General features: G+C 33.2%; 3 protein-coding genes across 3 annotated transcripts in view; all 3 read right to left on the reverse strand.

Moving 5' to 3' along the window:
* Nucleotides 1–3428, reverse strand: part of LOC132708591 (RING finger protein nhl-1-like) — a 38165-nt gene extending 34737 nt beyond the window's left edge. The window contains exons 1-5 of the mRNA XM_060681000.1: nt 3231–3428; nt 2969–3142; nt 2676–2916; nt 1009–1196; nt 656–791 (exon numbers count right to left, since the gene is read on the reverse strand). Coding sequence (XP_060536983.1) covers nt 656–791; nt 1009–1196; nt 2676–2916; nt 2969–3142; nt 3231–3367 — 876 coding nt within the window. The 5' untranslated portion in view covers nt 3368–3428. The remainder of the gene's footprint in view (nt 1–655; nt 792–1008; nt 1197–2675; nt 2917–2968; nt 3143–3230) is intronic.
* A 2096-nt stretch (nt 3429–5524) lies between these two features.
* LOC132708607 (probable cytochrome P450 6a20) lies at nt 5525–14314 on the reverse strand. Its single transcript, XM_060681033.1, has 6 exons — nt 13961–14314; nt 10924–11221; nt 8824–8997; nt 8051–8343; nt 7167–7418; nt 5525–5802 (listed from the first exon to the last, which is right to left on the reverse strand). The coding sequence occupies exons 1-6, from the start codon at nt 14277–14279 to the stop codon at nt 5630–5632; spliced, it is 1509 nt and encodes a 502-aa protein (XP_060537016.1). The 5' UTR covers nt 14280–14314; the 3' UTR covers nt 5525–5629.
* Nucleotides 14315–19330: 5016 nt separating this feature from the next.
* Nucleotides 19331–21025, reverse strand: LOC132701470 (eukaryotic translation initiation factor 2 subunit 1). Its single transcript, XM_060669414.1, has 4 exons — nt 20365–21025; nt 20081–20313; nt 19725–19840; nt 19331–19647 (listed from the first exon to the last, which is right to left on the reverse strand). The coding sequence occupies exons 1-4, from the start codon at nt 20832–20834 to the stop codon at nt 19465–19467; spliced, it is 1002 nt and encodes a 333-aa protein (XP_060525397.1). The 5' UTR covers nt 20835–21025; the 3' UTR covers nt 19331–19464.
* Nucleotides 21026–21047: the final 22 nt, after the last annotated feature.

A 21047-nucleotide genomic window follows, 5' to 3' on the forward strand; every position in this document is an offset into this window, starting at 1 on the left:
CAGTTTGAAAAAGGTGTTCATAATAGTAAAGTTCATTTCCTCGCAGAATTCTATTAAGCGTTCTTCCCTCTCATTTCTCACCCCCAGCCCGAATTCGCCTACCACATCCTCAACCCTTCCTTGCCCAACCTTGGCGTTATATTAAGGATAGCGAAATAAAAGCAAGTTAGATGGTTATGAAATTTTCCATCAATTTGAGTGTATACATTGATATTGACAGTTAACATAGTGACGTAAAATTCATATAATAAACATCCTGTACATTTAGAAAATTTAACGTAAAATTGTTAAAGTTTCCGAAGTTTTCGTAAATTTGTTTATTTTCCTGAACAATGAACGGGGAGATATCTGCTAATTTCCTTAATTATGGATCAAAATGAAGTTTAGTTAGTCACGATAAATAACAAACACGGCAAAACAGCATTTAGGAAATAATCAGAAAATGCATGGCATTGCTTTTTGACCACTTTTACAATATAGGTATTAATAATAATAAATGTGGTATGCATTTGCAATAAAAATTTTTGTAGAATTATATTGAAATATATTATCTAAGTTGAAGTTTGTATTTGATTTTCTCTTCTCTGTCTATAAACAGTAAATTGATCCAAAATGATTACCTTAATGGTATACCTTTTATTAAATCAAAATTTACCTTTTGATAATCCGTCTTTCCCGGTTTCAAAATAATTTCTTCCCTTAATTTTTTTACACATTCGTTTAATATATCCGCAGAAATATGTCCCTCTTGCTTAATGCTTTCAATTTCTTCGATGACCTTTTTTTCGTTACTGAAAAATAGTGTAAGATTAGACTGAAACAAAATTATGAGCTTGTGGTCTAAAAATATTAAAAATTAAAAATGGCAGTTTGTTTATTTTAGCAAATTTGTCAAAAAATATTCGTAAAGTATCAGCCCTCGTGAAAAGCATCTTTACACAACAGTTATAAAATTTAGCAAATTGCTTTTTACATTAAGTTTCTTTACGGAGGAGGTTCACCACTTACCGGCGCAATTCGTCGATTTTGCGTTGAGTGGTGTGTCTAACTTTTTCTTCTAATTTATCACACCGAGCATCGAAGTTGCTGTTTTTATGTTTAAGTCGAGTCTCCGACTCTAGCAACTGATTGACGAGCAGTGACAAATTTGACTCTAACTGGGTTAAATGTTCGTTCCAGCAAACATTGCAAAATAACTAAAAAAAATATGAATGTTTCAGTATACCCATATAATGTCTAGAGGTACCAAATTTGCCATTACCAACATATTTCTAAAATATAGATTATGTTATAGTTATGACTGCAAACCAAGATTGGAAAGGTTCGCATCTTCTTTTTCCGTAATCGAAGAAGTCTCAAATATCACGTTTCACGTTTTGTGTTCTATTAGGAATTCTAGAGAACTAAATAGTTTTTTTTTCAAGTTTGGTGTATGGCCATAGAACGCCACGATCTATCTTTTTGAAATATTTGCGCACCTGGAGCGTTGCCAATTCATTTTCAGAAATATAAATTACTGGAACCTCTTGTATGATTTACTCTCCATTAGTCATTTAAACAAATGTAATAGCTCACCCCCGTAAAATTTTAAAACGGCGGTATTACTGCAAAAATAAATTAAAATTATTGTTTTCGAGAGGAGACAGGCATAGGAAAATGTTAACAAAAGTTACTGCGAATTAGGCGAAAAACCGGAAAACGTACTAATATACAAAGTGTTTCATTTGAATTTAGAATGTTGTGGTCTGTTTTGAGTTAAATTGACAATGCTGCAGGTGCCTAATTATTTTAGAAAGCCCACTATTGCCATACACCAAATTAAAAAAAAAACATATTCAGTTGTCCAAAAGTTCTAGTAGGAATAGTAAAATACCCTGGCACGATGGCCAAAAGGTTTTCAACGTTTCGCTGTTGCGGTTACTTTTTAAAATTACTTTTATATTATTCGGGTTGCCCCAAAAGTACAAAAAGTATCAAAGATGTACTTTTTAAAATGAACCTCCTGCAAATTATAACCTTTTTGGATTCTACTGTCAAACTTAGTACGTAGGATTGGTATGTTGGTGTAGGACTCTTAAATAATCGGCAGTCTGTCAAAATGTAACATAATTATTAATTTGCAGAAATATACACCAATAAACATATTATCATTTCATATAAAAAACTTGCCATCTATATAGGGTAATAAAAATGTATGCTAATTTATTAGTAAGTAGCTATAACTTGATAAATTTAAATGGAACGGCATATTTTTTAGGCGAACGCATTGTCTTACATTTTTAAAAATCAAGGAAACTAGATGCAATAAAAATCATAATTTTGTGTGCTCTGGGAAATCTCCACTTAGCTATACAGAAATTAAAAAATCCATTCCCTGGTAAAAGAAAATATGACGTACAATTAAGTTTAATTTCTAATTAAATACTTCTTTAGTATCAAAACTATATAGGTTACGATTTTGAAAACATATTTAAAAAACTTTCCGACCAATCCTAAATCTTCAGGTTCATCATAAACCCGAGCACAAACCTTATGATAAAATAATATAATATATAAATATAACCCTGAATAACTCTGGTGCTCAAATTGATTATGTTCGACGTAAGTTCGAGCCAGCAATTAAAAATATTACCGAAAGTACCACCTAACTATAAAAAATACATTCAGTCCATTACCTTCATACAATGTTGACAACATTGTTCCACGTCTTTGGACAATGTTTGACAATTTGCGCAACTGTAATCCTGGCACGCAGGAGTTGTAAGCGAGCCATCATCTTTTAGTAATCTAAGCAATGAGTCAATATACAGATTTTTGGGCAATTTTCCCAGATTATTAATTCCGTCAGGTAAGTCGGTAACTTGTTGGCACACAGGACACTTGACATTCCTAACGTTGATGTGTTTTTTTATTGATCTAAAAATGGAAGTCTCAATATAAAGTTTTACGATGAATTACGAATGGTTACAGTTCATTATCATTAACCGGAAGTTTTTTTAATTTCAAATTTTTAGCGGCAAGATGAGTCTGCAAGCAAGAAAGACAAAATGTATGCTGACATGGCAACATCCTTGGGTGGGATAGACGATCCAGACATATCCCACATTGAACTAATTCTTCTATGGCACCAAGAGAATCGCTTCTATAACGAAAAAATCGAATCTAGCTTTATTACTTTTTATTTGTTTAGTATATCTATATAATTTGGCGTATGATCTCCGATTAATTACCTATTCGATTTTGCCCTTGAAGGATTGAATGTAGTACGTGGTTCCGTATTGATATGGACCTTCAAGCTCAGCGGATTTCGTGATTTCTTTTTGCCTTTCTGGAATTTGTAATCGTTTGAGTCAGCTGTAGAATCCATTTGGGTTCCGTTCAGGCAAATCGTAGTTACTTGCTTTATTGAGCAATAAAATTTAATACGCTTTATCGTATTTGTCGTTTTGTGATTTGACAATATATCCATATCCAATCGATCTATTTGACAGCATCGTTTATATTTACTGATAATTTTTGATTGATTGATAAAACATGTCGACAAAGATAATTTTTTTAAAAAGCGCTAAGCTGCGGGAAACACGTAATTAAAAATTGTGAAGCGCCTTCGGAAGTATTTACAACAAAAAAAAAACCTTTTTCTGTATACAGTGTTTCTCTTGGTAGATGTTCAACATTTTCTTTTAATTTGAAATATTTTCAATGCCGTGCCACGGTCTGCTGCACCGGAAGTCCTCATTAACTTATTTTTTCTACTCCCGTCTACTCCCACCAATCTAGCGTGCGGGAAGCGACACTTTACCACGTCAGTTTTGTTTCCCACGGATCCGAGGCACTTCGGACATTTCCGGGATTTTACTGCACGGGTTTGGAAGCAATCGGATGTTTTCGGAGATATTTCCCACGCTGTGAATTTTGGACGTTTGTCAATTCTGACGGTCATGTCAGTGAATGTATTCGTGTTGTTTTTGCGAAAATGTTCCCAAAAATCAACGGTCGTAGAAAAAGTATAGTATGCAACACGTTCGGTAATATTTTAAGTCATTCGTTTATTAAACACTCGCGCTCCGCTCGTGTCAAATAAACTCGTGAGTCAAATGCCGTTTACCGCACTTGTTGCATAATATACTAATAATGCATAATATTATGTTTGATATTTTAACGGATCGAATATTCGATCTCCATCGCAAGAAGGCAATGGAGCCAAAGCCACGCGCCGCTCCGAAAAGAGGAAACGTATAAAATAATCAACTGATATAAATCGATCTGATTGCTTGTGTTTTTATCCAAATATTATTTTATCAAAGGTAGGTAATTATTTATTTATTTTTTGAGGAAAACGAGTGTGTTAATCATCTGATGACAGTGTTTTAATTCTCATCTATTACAGTTGATTTACTTCCTGCACTTCTTTTTGGTGACCTGATGGGGCTGCGTTTATTCTCGTGCACAAGTCGGTATATTGTTCACTGTCCAACTCCAGTTATATATGAACACTTTGCAACAATTTTTCCAACTCCGAATATTTTGAAAACAATGGGATAATTATTTTCTAATTTTCCATTCCATTTTCCTGTCCATTTTCAAGAACGAACTTTGCGAACAACCGCCAGAAAGTAATTACAATCCTAATTTTAGACACTAAGGCTCAGGTAGGTCAACTACCTCGGCCATTGCACACTGCAACTGCCACTCTCGGGACCATTGACAAACATTTTGGACGAAATAGCAAAGTCGCTAAGTTAATTTCACCATCCTATTTAACGAACCCTGACACTATATACTTAATATAATACATATAACATTAAATTGAATACCACCCCTTTTAAATAATTGTTCCTAGCGGTAAACACTTCAATGGTAAACAGAAACTCAAGAACCACCGTTTCGCAATGAATAAGAATTTGTTTGCTTATCGAAGAAAACCTGAATAATGGAAATCGAATTAGTTTTAGAACTGAACAAATACAAAGATCCGTTTTTAAATACACATTCCACTTATACTATTTTTATCTACTCAATCACACATTTTTTTAAGTTCTTGTTTTTTGAGGCACACTGAACAAAAAGTAACCAAAATGTAACAAAATGACCTGTGCTCCTTTCTGGGATGTGCACTTAGCTACCCTAGTACATTCCATTTTATAATAACAATAAATATTTTTGAAAGGCAACGAAAAGTCAAATTAACATATAGTAATTCCATGTTATTTAAAAGTTTTGAGGTACTGAAGGTGTAAAAATTAAAACTAGAAATAAGTTTTTCCTGTAATTAATAAAAATTGGAATAAAGAGAAAATCTAGGAAAATTAGTTCATTAAATAAAAAAAAACGAGTATTATTATGAAAGTTTTAAATTTCTTTTTCTCTTAAGCTCCTTAGTTGCAATACTAATTTACTAGATGATATTACAGATAAATTATTTGAATTATTGTGTTCCACGCATTATTTAGAAATCCTTGGGTGTACCTTATAGAAAACACATATTAATGAAATAAAAAAAACTATTATATTGAGACTCCACTTTCGAACAAATTAATTTATTGCGTAATTAAATAAATATCACAGTTTCTGATTTTTGTTTGTTAAGAATTCCAATTAAACAAAATTGTGAATCAGATTCCTTTATTTACTGGTTTGTTTTAGTTATGTCAAGCCAAATGTCGCGACTGGAGTGGCTAGTAAATAAACCTTTCTTCATAACCAGTGGATATCGCGGACTCCTTTCATTTAAGGTAAAGTTGTAATTTTTGATCAAACCCATAATTCCGATCTTACTCTGAAGCATTCCAAATCCTGAACCTGCAAACAGTTTGATAATGTTATTCAAATAAAACACAGCCAGGTTTTGTGACAAACTTCTAATGGGTGTTTTTTTTATGTATAGAACTTTAAGTTGGCATTATTGTTCAAGATGGCGACCGATTTAACAGCTGTCAAGTGATTTATTCTCAGTTTGGTTTAGCAATTCATCATGAATAGACTCACGCCTGAACAACGCTTGCAAATGGGTCCAAAACGAGATTGCCGTTGTTCCTGATTTTCATAAGCGAATTTTGTTTAGCGATGAAGCGCACTTCTGGTTGAATGGCTACGTCAACAAACAAAACTGCCGCATTTGGAGCGAAGCTAATCCTCAAGTGTATGTCGAAACACCGTTACATCCAGAAAAACTGACTGTTTGGTGCGCTTTATGGGCTGGTGGAATCATTGGTCCGTACTTCTTCAAAAACGATGATGGCCAGAACGTTACAGTCAATGGTGATCGGTATAGTGCTATGATTACTAACTCTTTCATTCCTGAATTGAATAACCATGATGTCCAGGAGATGTGGTTTCAACCAGACGGCGCAACATGTCACACAGCTCGTGCCACAATCGATTTATTGAAAGACACGTTTGGTGACCGCGTAATTTCACGTTTTAGACCTGTGAATTGGCCTCGCAAGATCTTGTGATTCAACACCGCTAGACTACTTTCTGTGGGGCTATGTAAAGTCATTGGTCTATGCGGATAAGCCACAAACGCTTGACCATTTGGAAGACAACATTCGCCGTGTTATTGCCAATATACGGCCACAAATGTTGGAAAAAGTCATCGAAAATTGGACGTCTAGATTGGACTACATCCGCGCTAGCCCTGGCGGTCACAAGATTATCTTTCGGATAAATAAAATTCATGTCATTCGAATAATCCATCGTTGTTTTATTGCAACTTAAAATTCTGTACATCGAAAAAAAACACCCCTTATTAAGGAACGGCGTTCAATTTCGTTTAATTTTTCATGGGCAGCAAAAAAATTAGGTCCAATGGGGATGTCGTTTATTCCTATAAACCATTACTTGCTACGGCTTCGGTCTTCTTCTAACGGTAAATTGAGTTTTTTAAAACAAAAAAGACATCCAAAAAACAATAAATAGTAAATCACACGCAATTATATTCGGCTCAAAGCTTCTATAAAATACCAATTGAATAAATGAATTGTTTTGTTATTCTTAATATCATAATAACATTACTTTAAATGTATGCGGAATTCTGCATTACATTTATAACATACGTCCATCATGGGACATTTTTTCACTAATAATTCATTTAATTATATTTTCCAATTTTCTTTAGTTATACTCAATTAAAATGAAATAAGATAGCACATCACATTACATACCCAGACACGTTCTCGGACCTTCCCCAAAAGGCATCCATGTAAACTTTGGCCTTTTCGCTTTGTTTTCATTATTAAATCTTTCAGGATTAAAAACTTCCGGTTCAGGATAGTAGTCTGGATCCATATGTATCCCTAAAATTGGGATTTGAACCATAGTTCCTTCATCAATGACCACATCAGTCTCGGGTACTTTATAAGTTTTAGAGCATAAACGTGGCAACGTTGAAACTGGGGGATATTTTCTTAGTGTTTCTAAAATTCAAAACAAATAAAAACTTTATTTATTGTTATCACTCAGAAATCAATGCACACCCTTTTCTATGTAGTTGTTCCTAGATGAATATATAAAAACGATATCAATAACCGAAACTTCATTTTATCCCTTACCAAGTAAAAAGCTCAAAAACTTTAAGTCTAACTGCTGTAAATGCAATGAAAAGTTTATTTATATTGTTGACGAAAACTTCAAGTAAATATAATAAAACAAGATATTTTCAAAAACAGTAGTGCAACTGCACCGGAAATATAAATAAATTTTACCATGTGGATAACTTGAACAATACGAAATAATTATGATACATATTATTTATTATGCTGTTGCTAAAAATCACACCATATCTCGAAAAATATTTTTAACCGTGCGATCAGAGGGGCTTGGGGAGGAAGGTCATGATATCTCATAAGTAGTTTTAGGAAACACGTGTTCGCTGCCTTTAAAGATGCAATAATATAAGACAAAGTGCCGACTATGTGTAAACAGCTTCAATAAATAAAGTCATAAAACAATAGATATTAAATAACTCAAAATACAAGCAAACAGACAAAATTTCTGTTACTATTTTTTAAATAACCACTGTATGAAAATATTCCAGGTGAAAAATTACCTTGAACAACTTTTTCCAAGTAAGTCATTTCCGAGACCACTTTGTAAGTCAATTTGCCGTCGCACTTCTCTAACGCTTTGTTGATCTCGTCTCGAATTTTTTGTTGGACTTCTTGATTCTGAGCTATTTCGTACATCGCAAATGTAATGGTGGAGGCGGACGTTTCATATCCAGCGGTAAAAAAAAGAAAACACTGTGCCACAATATCTTCTTTGCTTAAAGGGCACTCCCCCTCTTTGCTATCTGATTCTTGCAGTTCTCCCATTTCCATTAATAACTGGATAAAATCTTTTCTGAAAATAAGTTAAATTGGATTTTAGTGACATGACGTTTAATTATAAGCATCAGTTTTATAAAAGTAAAAGTAAAAACAATGTTTATTAAATTCTGTGAATTTTACTATGATCATCGTACATTCAACAATCTAGTCCTGTTTTTATATGGTATTTTCGTATTCACGGTTCAAAACAGTTTTCCCATGACGTTTAGAACTAGAAAAAGAGAGATTTTATAAAAGACGGCTTAAGATAAAAAATAAATAAAATAAATAACTACAAAAAGTTGTTTGAAATAATAAATGTGAGACGGCTTAAAAATAAAAATGTTAATACTGAAAAGAAGAGGAATTGTCGCAGTATAATTATTAATTAAAATTTTAGAGTACAAGGATCGAAACATATTTTTAACTAACTTAGGTATATTTTAGATAGCGGTTACTCGATGGTAAGAAACATATGATTTTTATTGCTTAATTCAAAATTCTGTAATCTAACCTGTAAATGTTATGTTTTTTCCTGTAATCCATTATATTTAGCACCAATCGGTAAAGAAAATCTTCTAGATCGCCAAATATTTTGTATCCTGTATAAGGCAAAACTTTCCATGGAACAAACATCTCTAACCACGGCGCTGCCAGGTTTGGTTCTACAAACTTATCGCCGTATTTTCTGAAAAATAAAGGTAATGCAAATTACAACAGAATGGTATTTTTGCAAAAATGTATGAATAAATAATAATATAATAATTTGTCATTAATAACAACTTGCAAAGTGGAAAAGTTCTTTCATTCGTATTTTAGGTTAGAATAAAAATAATGAGATGCGGATTTCACTGGGTTGTTGGACCCTTATTTAATTACCTAATGACGCGAAAAAGTAATCTTGTTGCAGAAGATTGTCCAATTATGTCAGAAAACGTCACCTGGTGGCAAGGTAAGTAATCCCAATCACCTCACTTATAGCACGATAAATTATTAAAAGCCCTTTTCTAACTCCATTTTTATTAAAACGCGCTAAGCCTTTTGGGAGTTCCCAGCATTTTTTAATCCTTTTTATATACATGTTCTGCAAAGTCTTATCGCTCAATGAGCGAAGATAAATAATAAATCCGAAGACTGACTTAAAATTGTAAGAAAACTGTACTTACATAGGTATACCTGTGTATGTATGTCATAACTCAAAGTATCTTAAAATTCTTTTAAAAAATATGTGATTTATAACTACGGAACATTTGTGTAAAGATCTTTTTACCTATTGAAAAAAAAATCGTGAATACTGAAAATTTTGTTATCCTTTACATGTTCGTTTATTGATTTATTTTTAACATAAAATTAATACTGTAATTCTATTATTTTCAACCTGCTTTTAGAAACGATGTAGTTTGAATTTGTGCACAAATTAAATACCGCGCATTTTTCCAGGAATTGTGCGTCTGTAAAAAGCAACAACTATTTTACAATTTTTGCTTTTGTTTTTGTTGCGTGTGGTCTCCAATTGGTTTTATCATATTTTCTGCTCAATTGAATTTAACAACCATTTAAGATAAACTAATTTACGTATGTTATTGATGCAAAATAAAAATAAAATTATTGTAATCACATCGTTTACAAATTATCACATCGTTTACAAATTAAAAACGCCGCCAGTATAAGATAAATGACCGAAAAAAAAAATATCTGACGATTAAGAAATTGGACATGTTATTTTTGCGTCATTTCATAGCAGAACACAGATACTGATACTGATGCGTTAGCTACTTCTCAAAATGAGTATCGCACTTTTGTTGCCCAGGATAGTAATATGACAAATTCGACAAATTAGCAAAGTAAAAAAAGTGAATTTTTAAATATTTACCCCGAATACAAAGAGTTTGATTGTAAATAAAAATGACGTGGTATATATTAAAAAAGCAAGATGTTGCCACATTGGTACATAAAAACTTAAAATGCATAAATGTATGTAACTTGCCAACTACCATTCGCAAAACATTCTGACTGTGGTAGGTATTGAAGTTTTGTTAGGATTGATTTCCATTGCTACGATTTATTTAGTTACAAAATTAAATGTAGTATATTAATTCGGTAATTAATTGTATATGTATAAAAAATCTTTTTGGTTAACATTAAAAAATACATTTTCTAGGGCTCAAAAACTGGAAAATATTACATTTTGAATCGCAATAACCACAACTAAAAGTTTTATTGCGAAAGAAAAGGAAACATAGATCAAATAATCAAACAATTAGGAACAATTCTGGAATCTTAATCTCAAATCGCGACTGCCATTGGTACGTTTACTTACTTACTACAAGTACCAAATTCCTCAACCGAAATGGAGGAATAGAAACAAAAATATTTATAGAGAAATTAAAATTAAAATTATTTTTTCAGATATTAAAGAAGAAATAAGATTCAAATTCCGAGGCGAAGAACATGGAACGGAGAGTTCCTCTGGAATTCCTTCATACTCTACAATACATTATAGTTCCCTTCAGCTTACGCCCAGTTTTTTGCGTTTTAAGTCTACGAGAAGTAAAAATTAGATATCTCTTGTAACGGAAGTAGCAATTAATTTTAAAAAATAATTTAACTTTACTTGAAATCACATTCCTCATTCTTTAGCGAATGAGATTCCATGCCAAAGGTACAGCTCACAGTTGCGTCGATGGTAAACCTTGTAGCTATGTTTTCGATTTTCACACTTTCATGGGATTTCACCGTTTCGTCAAGAAGTTGCACTAAATCGTCAGTTTTCTCCATCAAAATATCGAACATTGTCCTCATTTTCGCCGATGTAAATGTAGAAGTCAGTTTTGATCTTAAGTTTCTCCATTCATCGCCTTCTAGTCGAAATAGGTTCTTGGTGAGGATGTCGTGTTGATTGTGATAAAAACCTATTAAATTATACAGTTTTGTATAGTATGAGCGGGGATCCTAACTCAATCTTATAGTGAATTGAAAATAAATCTTAGTAAAACTTTATTATTGTAAGGAATAATGGCGATTCATTTATCAGTTCACACTGAACCAAAATTGCAATTTAAGAAGTTGCTTTCTCTATCGTTTGCGGATTCCAGAACAGAATTAGTAGGAGCCTAATCTACGGAAAACGCCGTAACAATTTGGTGCCTCGGCAGTAAAGTTAGTGGAGTTTAAATTTTACTGCTAAAAATTTTATTGTTAAAAGGGTAAATGTTCTACAGAGCGTCTGAAAAAAATAAACATTGATATAGAAAGGGTGTGCGATTTTAAATATTCTCTCCTCAAGGACATTCGTGGTTGATGCCCAGCTTATCAATTACTCCAAGAGACTCGCATTAAATTTTTTTCGCCGGATGTCATTTTTCTTGTCTGCACGTTGCAACTCTCGAAGCAAATCTAGTTACGTCTGTGTCGCTAACCAACAAAATGTCAATTTGGCAAATTTAAAAATGTGTATTATTTTTTTCACAGCTAACTGCTTAAGTGAAGCTTACTACTATATGCTCCGGAAGGCGCCAAAGATCCAAATGTGGTGAAATTATTTACAACTAAAGCCGATTCTTCTGACGTGTTGTGTTGTGACACTACGTGATACTTAGATGAGATATTTATTTTAGTTAGTTTTGGTTAGTTGTGTACCGTGTGTTAAGTTCTGTGTTATGTTGTGATATTATGCTGAACTGTCAAATGTCCGACTCAAAATAAATGTGTTTTACGAGACTGACGTCTTAAAGTGGCATTTTTCTTACGCTTGATTCATGCATAATTGCGTTTGGGGAGTAGAAAAAAGCATGACAGTGAATGTGCATTCGAAAATGTACCCAAAAACTAAGGGTCGTAGAAAAAGCATAGTATGTAACACATTCGGTAAACTTTTTAAGTCACTCGATTTTTAAACACTCGCTCTGCTGCGCTCCGCTCGGGTCAAATAAACTCGTGAGTCAAATGCCGTTTACCGCACTTGTTGCATAATATACTATTTCAGCATTTTCCTTTAAACTTGATCAAAAAGAAGTTTTTAGTCGCAGATATTGTCATCACTTTTGAATTTATGCCGATCTCTCGCTGCGAGACTATCCATAGCAGAAAACTCGGTCTACGACCAAAAAACACTCTCGTGTCGTCGTAGTTGCTATACAAAATGCCCAATTAACAACCTTTAAATCAACGATTTGCGTAAGAAACGCTCTATAAACGCATTATCAACAGCCAGCTAGACATTATTACGCTTCGTGTGGCCACAACACGTTCTTTTCCCGTGTTATTTAGCAACAATATTTATTTAGACGGTGACGATGTTGTTATCAATGCGAAAATTTATTATTTCCAACCAGTATTATATTCTGGATTTGCATTTTGAGGGATTTATCACAGATTCTTGTGTCACAGCTGCGGGAACCGTAGGTCACAAAATGAGATTTATATGTCGGAATGCATTAATAACGATAACTATAGAATGAGTCTTCGTATCGGTTTCACATACCATAATTACAAACTTTGAGTTTTTCTCATTGTTAAAACAAACTGGTCTATCCCATTCTTTTTGTCTGTTTTTACAAAGGGTGTTAGAATCGTTACGTACCGCTCGCTCCACACACCAAAACATACTTATTTCTTGTTAGTATAGTACTTATGTCAAGATCGCGCATTCTCTCGCATATTTAAGATAGCCTTGTGTTATTCAAAGTTCAAATTAATTATTTCTCGAACTTCTTCAACAAAATTTTCCTTTTGTTAAAATGAAGCAATATATCTCATTAGGGTTTTTAATATAAATAATAATAAGTAATAATAATAATAGTAATAATAATAATGAATGGACGTCGTAACTCTTGTTTGCGGTTCATTTAATTGATTTCAAGTCAGATTTTTAAATTTTTAAAGGGCCGGTCTGTTCAGTACAACTGTTGCCAACGACCTTTCAAGTCTAAAATTAGTGATCTACTACCCCATTTTCCAAATTTTTGTGACATTCAAAAACTAACCGCACTACATATATATTCCAAAGTACTCCTCGTAAAATATAACGGAATAATTTTAGTTTCAGATACACTTTTTTTATATTTAAAGTTTATATTATATAAAACTAATCACTTTTAGAGATTAGGTTTACCATATAAATTTTGTGCTAGTTTACGAAGTGCAAGGTATTAAAGGTATGTGTGTTGGTATTAATTTTAACACTAACAACTTGCAAATCAACTACCGAGCTTTCTTGATTGAAAAATCCTAAATCTAAAACCCAATTTTACCGTATCTCATAGGTCAGGAGCAACGAACCATATCAATATAAAAAATTTTTGTAGAGAAGAATTTTTTCTTGATATACCTTAGTCGACTGCAAGTTCAATATGAGGCAGTTAAAATTAAGACAAAATTTGAAATTTTCAAAAATTATTCACCTGCAAGATACTCGAATATCATTTTAATTGATACAGATATGGCAATTTTCATGCAACTCTTTCATTTTGAGTCATCATATAAGTTGTTTTAGGTAACCTGAATTGCAAATAATTACATAATTGGTATAAAATAAAGGGAATTCCAACAATTCTTCTGCTTCTTATTCGGATGTAAATCTAGATACAAAATAAAATGAAACTAACGTGAAAACCCCCATTATGTAAAAAACGAAATGCGTAGGTACTTACCGTGTCCCATAAAGTTCCAGAAATCGTTCTGCAATATATTCTTGATGATGCCCAGGTCCAAAGGAATATATTGGGGTTTGAAGAACCAGTATATTCCGGCATGTTTCAGATTTTGTTTTTTCAATTGCTGGTATATTTCCAGAAACCCATCGGCCAACGAAGATTCGCCGGTTAATATTGTTTTTACATTTCCGTATGGAAAGGTGGGCTCCAGCTGAGCCAGGCCCTTTCTGGTCCAGTAGGTATACCGAAATTTTGAGAAAACATATACTGATAACAGTAAGATCCCAAAAAGCGTGACTGTTATCAGTAAGTTCATTGCCAGATCTATGTGGTCACTTGCAAAGGCAACTCTGAACTGGTCTTTTTCGAAAGATACATTTTCGGGTTAGATGTATATTTAATTTCAGAGTGGGGGTCAGCGATTGCGGATATTTTTTTATATTTGAGAGTGTTGAGTAATGTTTTTAAACAGGGTGGGTCATTGTAGTGCCAAGAAACGTAAATGAAATATTATTTGTAACACCAAACAACCAGAAGGGCTACTCTCTGTCGGTGCTTTCCTGTAGTTAGTTTAAATATTTGGCGATTGCTAAACTTCAATTTCACATTTTTGCCATGATATTCTGATGAGTTAAATATCTGATCGATCGGCGATACGCGTTATAGCCTGTATTTTTGCGTCGTCACCGAGTATATCGAAAGCGCAGAGGAAGCGAACTTTCTTTTTTTTTGTAGACTATTACGATATTTATACAACGAAGTACTTAAAAACATAAACAGTTAGGAAACTAATATTTGAAGCAAGCCATTTGTTTTTTCCAAAATTTAAATGCCCAGCTATCAAGATTACTTTAAAATTGTGGATCAGTAACAAAATTTTTAATTTATTCTGTGATAAAAAAGTTTCAAATTCTTACTAAAATTTAACATTTTAATTTTGGAATTATACTGACCGAACCTAAGATAAGATTCTAAAGAAACTTGGCCTTGATGACAGTATTCTCTTGATAAACAGAAATCTTTTATTGACCACTTTAAAAAATATTGACTGGATTTTGAGAACATTCGGCGCTATCTCAAAAAATAATTCTCGTCTATACAAAAAATTATCGCATATCTAATCGCATTCTTAAGTTTTAAATTTGGGAAAAATTCAATTCTTTTTCGTTGAATGGTTTTTGCTCTATATCAAAACGGAAAGCGATTGGAGGGTATCTCCGAACAGAAAATGGCTAAACGTATTTTGTCACACTTGGAGTAGTGAGGGTATCCAAGCTGCCACGAGCGGATTCCTTTAGACCTTGCTTGCTTGGAGAATCATTTTCAACGACACCAAGTCAGGCAAAATTCGTTGTGTCACTTTGAAGTTATAAGTAAAGTCAAATGTGTAAAAGCTTTCGTAAATTGATTTATTTATTATTTTTGATGCACAACCTGCGGAGATAGGAAATTGTGTATTTTTCCTATGAGTATGGTTTCATACCATTTTCCAGGGAGTATGGAGGCTTCATCTGCGATCTCTTTGCTTTCTTCAAAATCCATTTTGTAGGCCGACTGCAGATAATGCTGGTAGATCGCCCATGTTGTTTGACTGGTCTTTACTGCCAGTTTGTGTTGTTGGATTCAGGCTGATATTTTTATGTTTGTTTGCACTATGTAATGCTTTTGACTATTGACTATTTCATTTTTAAGGTGGGAACGGTCTTTTGGATTTCTTATTAGTTGACCCAGTTTTTTCAGGCTTGTTCGTTGTTCTGATGATGCAGTTAAAATTAAGACAAAATTTCAAAATTTTTAAAAAAATTATTCACCTGCAAGATACTCGAAATTAGATTTCATCGATTTTTCGAAAGTAACAAGGTGGTACACTATGGAACTTTCGCAAAATCGATGTCGTTTGATTGTGAATACACCCAAAAGTGTCCTTTACATCTCGTCGAACTTCAACGTTACGGCACACTTCGGTAAATTTTAAAATTTTTACTGGTAATTGCAATTTAATTTTTTTTTTTTAATATCTTGCGACCCCTGTATTATAGACGAAACCGTAAACTCTCTCTCGACACAGCTTACGATACTGTCCATATCAAATTATCACATCTTTAAAAGTTTTCATGTATCGCCAATAATTCACCCACAAAAGCGGAAATTTCTAGAATTTATTAGAATTTTTTGCCCATAAACGACGTACCTTGTATATAATTCCAACAATGTTCGAAATGGAGGATATAGCCCTAGATCTCCTTAGTTTCCTGGTATTCGAATTTTTCCAATGTAGTAAATGGTTTTCAAAAAACTACTTGTTTTCTGAAACCATGCAGTAATTGGTAATTATAAATGACGTCATCGTGTCTAGATTGAGGGCGAAGTGGTGATTTTCATTTGGATTTTTTCAAATATCTCGAACAGCGTATGTGATAGACGAAAACCGTAAATACAAAAATTGTAGCCCTTGATACGGCCTATAACAATGTTTGAACGGATTAGCTATTGCCTGTACGAATTTTGATTTACGGTTAATAATTTACTCTCTAATAGAACAATTTTCAAGGTCTTTTAGCTTTTTGTCCATAACCAAAACACCTTGTATATAATAAAAAAAATGCGTGAAACAAAAGTTATAGCGCCGATCGGATGAATGGCTTTGGAGGGGAAGATGTTTTTCTGGATGCCAAAATAATCACAAAAAAAATCAAAAATTAAAAAAAAATACTTCGCGTTATTTTATTGATCCCAATTTAAAGTGTCTAAATGCGGGTCCACACTTTTATTTCTCTTCCAAGTCTGAAGTCGCTAGCTGCAAATTTGGAGTACTCATTATGTTTTTTAATATTGCACGGAACATCGCGAACACCCTGTACAATACTTAAAAACTTTAAACTTTATACGAGCGCAGATACTTTCAAAAATTCGATTTCATCGATTTTCCAAAGTAACAAGATTGCTTTCAAAAAATCATTGCTGGCGGGGCAAGTTCGTCGCAATTAGCGCCAATCAGATTTTTATTTTAAAAATAAGGCGCTTCGCTTATTCTTGTGCTAGAGGGACGCATTGTTTTTCCACCCTGTATAAAGTGTCCTTCATATCTCGTCGAACTCCAAAGTTACGGCACACTTTAGTAAATATTAAAATTTGTACTGGTAATTGCAATTTAAAATTATATTTTTTCAAATGTCTCGCGCCCCCTGTATTATAGACGAAACCTTAAACTCTCTCTCAACACAGTTGACGATACTGTTTATATCAAATTATCACATCTTTAAAAGTTTTTCATTTATCGTCAGCTTCAAAAGTTTATGGAGTCGTTTCCTCTGCGTCTTCTAGTTCAAGACTTTTTTCGGTCTTGTAAACCGTTTTTGAAAAACGGTCTTTTTTGTAGACCTTTGAACACGCGATTTTTATTTTTTTTTAAATACTTCTCGACCCCCCAGCCCCCCCATTTTCAATAGGTTCCGTCACGAGGCAAAGCTGCATATATGTGCATATGAAGTCGCTAGCTTCAAATTACGGACAGTTATCGCGTTTCATAGCAAGGTTCAAGAAACAGTCGAAAATCGCGAAAAAAAGATTCTTATAAGCTTATGTGCCTCGTGGAGGGTTAAAAAGGAGGCAAATTTCAATTTTGTAGCTCCAACGGTTCGAAAGTTATTCAGGAAAAACCAAAAGACGACAACGGAGAAGGGACAAACAGACAAAAAAAAAGCGGTGATAATTTCTGTACCACCGGTGATCCCGTAGAATTACCGAGATATAAAATTTTTATACGAGCGCAGATACTTTCGAAAAATTCGATTTCATCGATTTTCGAAAGTAACAAGCCGAGTGAAGTTGTGTATCGATTGCGCCAAGTTCAATACCGAAGCGTCAAAATTCTGGAGCGGAGCGTTTTGAGTCGTGTCTCTTTGTCGCGCATCGATCAATGGATAATGAAAAGTGTCTCGAACTGATTCGATTGTATGGTGAGAAAAATTGCTCTAGAATACAAAATTAGTTCAATACCATAATAAACCGTATAGAGAAGATGCGTGGCGAGAAATTATGTTGTCATATATTGAAGAAAAAATAACTGTCTTTTTGTTATCTTTTACCCATTAATGCAGTTTTCTTATTTTTATTGCGTCCGATACTATGATTCCATGAGCGTCGCCGCGTGCGAAAAAAATGGAACAGCAGGTACGTGCGGCAGTCACGCATGATCGATACACACCATCAAAATTTGGAGTGCGCCGCACATATCGTACCAGTACATATTTTCCCCATCTCGTCCTCAAGGGAGTACAAATAGTAACAAAAATCCTTGACTTGGATATGCATATGCTTATCCTGAAAGATGAATGGACATCCAAATTCTATATTTCGGATATCATATTTTCATTGACAGTGACCACTTTGTTGCACATTGAGTGACTTCAGTATCAAATTCAAAAGTATGAATACAGCAAAAACTTCTCACTATTTGTGTAATTAAGTGAGCAATTTACATTTAGTTAATCCGATTAAGCATTTTCCTCGCGACGCCAGGCCAGCGCGAGGCCATGTGGGGGGCTCTCGCGATATCGCGGTCCGTGACTTACGGAATCCTGACGCTAGCGCAAGCGCGGCATCCAGCAGAATCAGGCGGACGTGTGCTGCGCGGACTAAATGTCGCGGAAGCGAGACATCTACCAGAATCCCGTAGAAGTACCGAGATATCCCAGTACGTTTACCCAAGTCTGATACCACTTTCTAATAATTTTTATAAAAGATTTTACTATAAAGAGCTTCACTAAATTTCCTTATTTTTTTGCTGAAAGAGACACACACCAATTCAATTTCTTATGGACTTCTCATTTCCATAAAAAGTTCGATAGTTTTAATAAAACATTAAACATTTACAGATATTTTATTAGTTTAAAATATAAAAGTGGACTTTATTACCCAAGTTGCATTCAGTGAAACATTATTATCTGTGGTATCCAAATAATTGAAATACTTGAGAGTTTCTAAATAATATAACACATATAATATATAAAAACTGAAACTATTAGTAAAAATATTATTTAACCATTTTTTTTCTTGTCTAGAAATGCATTTATTATAATAAAGGCCAAATCAGTAATGTTATTTATAAGGCCATCGCACCAACAGTTTATCTCTCAATTGGTATAAATAACAGAACTCAAATTGTATTATGAAACAAGTATAGGTAAAAATTATTTGTTTCTGATACTATGTTATTTGTTTTGTTAATAATGTGAATTTTTATAAAATATTTTACTATAAAGAGCTTCACTGACTCCTTATTTTTTTGCCAAAAGAGACACACACCAATTCAATTTTTTATGGATTTCCCATTTCCATAAAAGGCTGGATAGCTTTAATAAAACATTAACCATTTACAGATATTTTATTAGTTTAACATACAAAAGTGGACTTTATTACCCAAGTCAAAAATTATTTAATAAATCCTGACCTTTTACAAACTTGCTGAAGGCTCACTTATGAAGTTAATAAGATGCTGTCTAAACTTCATTATCTGTGTTAACACCATTTTCACCTTGTTCTTGGTCCTCACCATCACTGTATGTTTGTCCTTCCTCCTCTTCCTCATCATCATCATCACCAGCAACTTCAGTATTTTCAAGCTCTGCTCTTTCCATTTGCTTAGCCAAATCAGCTTCATCCGTCGCAGTTACCACTTTGGGCTAAAGAGTGAATTAATATGTAATGTAAATATTTTAATATATAGAAACTGCCATAACATTAACTAAAAAATATTTACCGCCATTTGCACATTAAAAACTCCGCCTAACTCAGTAATTTTATTCTTAACCTGCTCTATTGCTTCCCCTAATATTTTTAAACCATCTTGTTTTTCTGGTGTTGAGGTGGTCATGACTAAAAAAAAAAAAGAATTATTTGAATCAAAATTTCTTTAATTAATACACATATTTACATTATTAATACTAATAAATCATGAAACTTAAACATTGATAACATTAGCTTTACTATCTTTACTATTTTTAATTGTAATTTTATTTTCATATTACATATTCTGTTGTTAACTGGTTAAATTACATTGTAATTTCCATTTATTAGCACACTTTACTATTTACATTTCAGGAACATTTGACTTACCATATAATGGAGGAGCAATTAGATTTATTCTAACTGGCAATTCATCTGTAGACAAAGCAAGACCTGCTTTTAAAGCAGACTTAACAGCATCAATCCCCTCATATCCATAACAAGCACATTCAATATCAGCTCTAATTTTAACTGCTTGCGAGGTTAACTTACGTTTTATGTTACTCAAAAGGACATCTTTTGTTTTTTCATCCAAATTACATTCAGCAAGTATACTCGGGTCACTAAAATGATTGTAAAAATCATAACAATAAAACTCAAGATGTGAAACTTACGCAACAGCTTGTTTAAAAAAATCATATGCTGATGCTTTATTTTTTTTGTATTTCTCTTCAAAATGCCAAGCAGTTTTTTGATACAATTCTTCTAATTGTTCATCTGAATCATACTTGAGCAATTCAGCAACATGTCTTAGGATAGAATTAACAGCTTTTGCTTTTGCAAATCTTTCAGTACATTTTTCTACATCCTCACCACTGACTCTTCTTTTTGATAAATCAATATAACCTTTATCTTTATCTACTCTAATAACTACAACGGGTTCTGTTTTGCCTACTCGAATTAATTTGTTAATAGACCGAATACGCCTTCTAGAGAGTTCCGAGAGTAATATCATACCCTCTATATTTTTATATTCCAACAAATGTACATAAGCGCCCATTTCGGCTATAGCTCTTACATTCACCATCACAACATCTTCCACTTCAGGATATTTTTCTTTATAAAATCGACAGGAAAGCGGCATGTTTTAAGAATATGTGAATGTTAGGTTAAAAATGTTCAGAAAACTAAAATAAAAAAAAATCAAAATTATTAATGACTAGCCGCTATTCACAGATATTTGTCGAAAAGGACCCTAGAAAACTTGTTTTCTTTCAAATTCTTTATAAAATTTAGGAAATAGTATCAAAAATCCTATCACTCAACCACAGAACATTAATTACAAGTACAGATCATC

The sequence above is a fragment of the Cylas formicarius genome, unplaced genomic scaffold (genome assembly GCF_029955315.1).
Source record: "Cylas formicarius isolate icCylForm1 unplaced genomic scaffold, icCylForm1.1 PGA_scaffold_10__41_contigs__length_53128322, whole genome shotgun sequence".
NCBI lineage: Eukaryota > Metazoa > Arthropoda > Insecta > Coleoptera > Brentidae > Cylas > Cylas formicarius.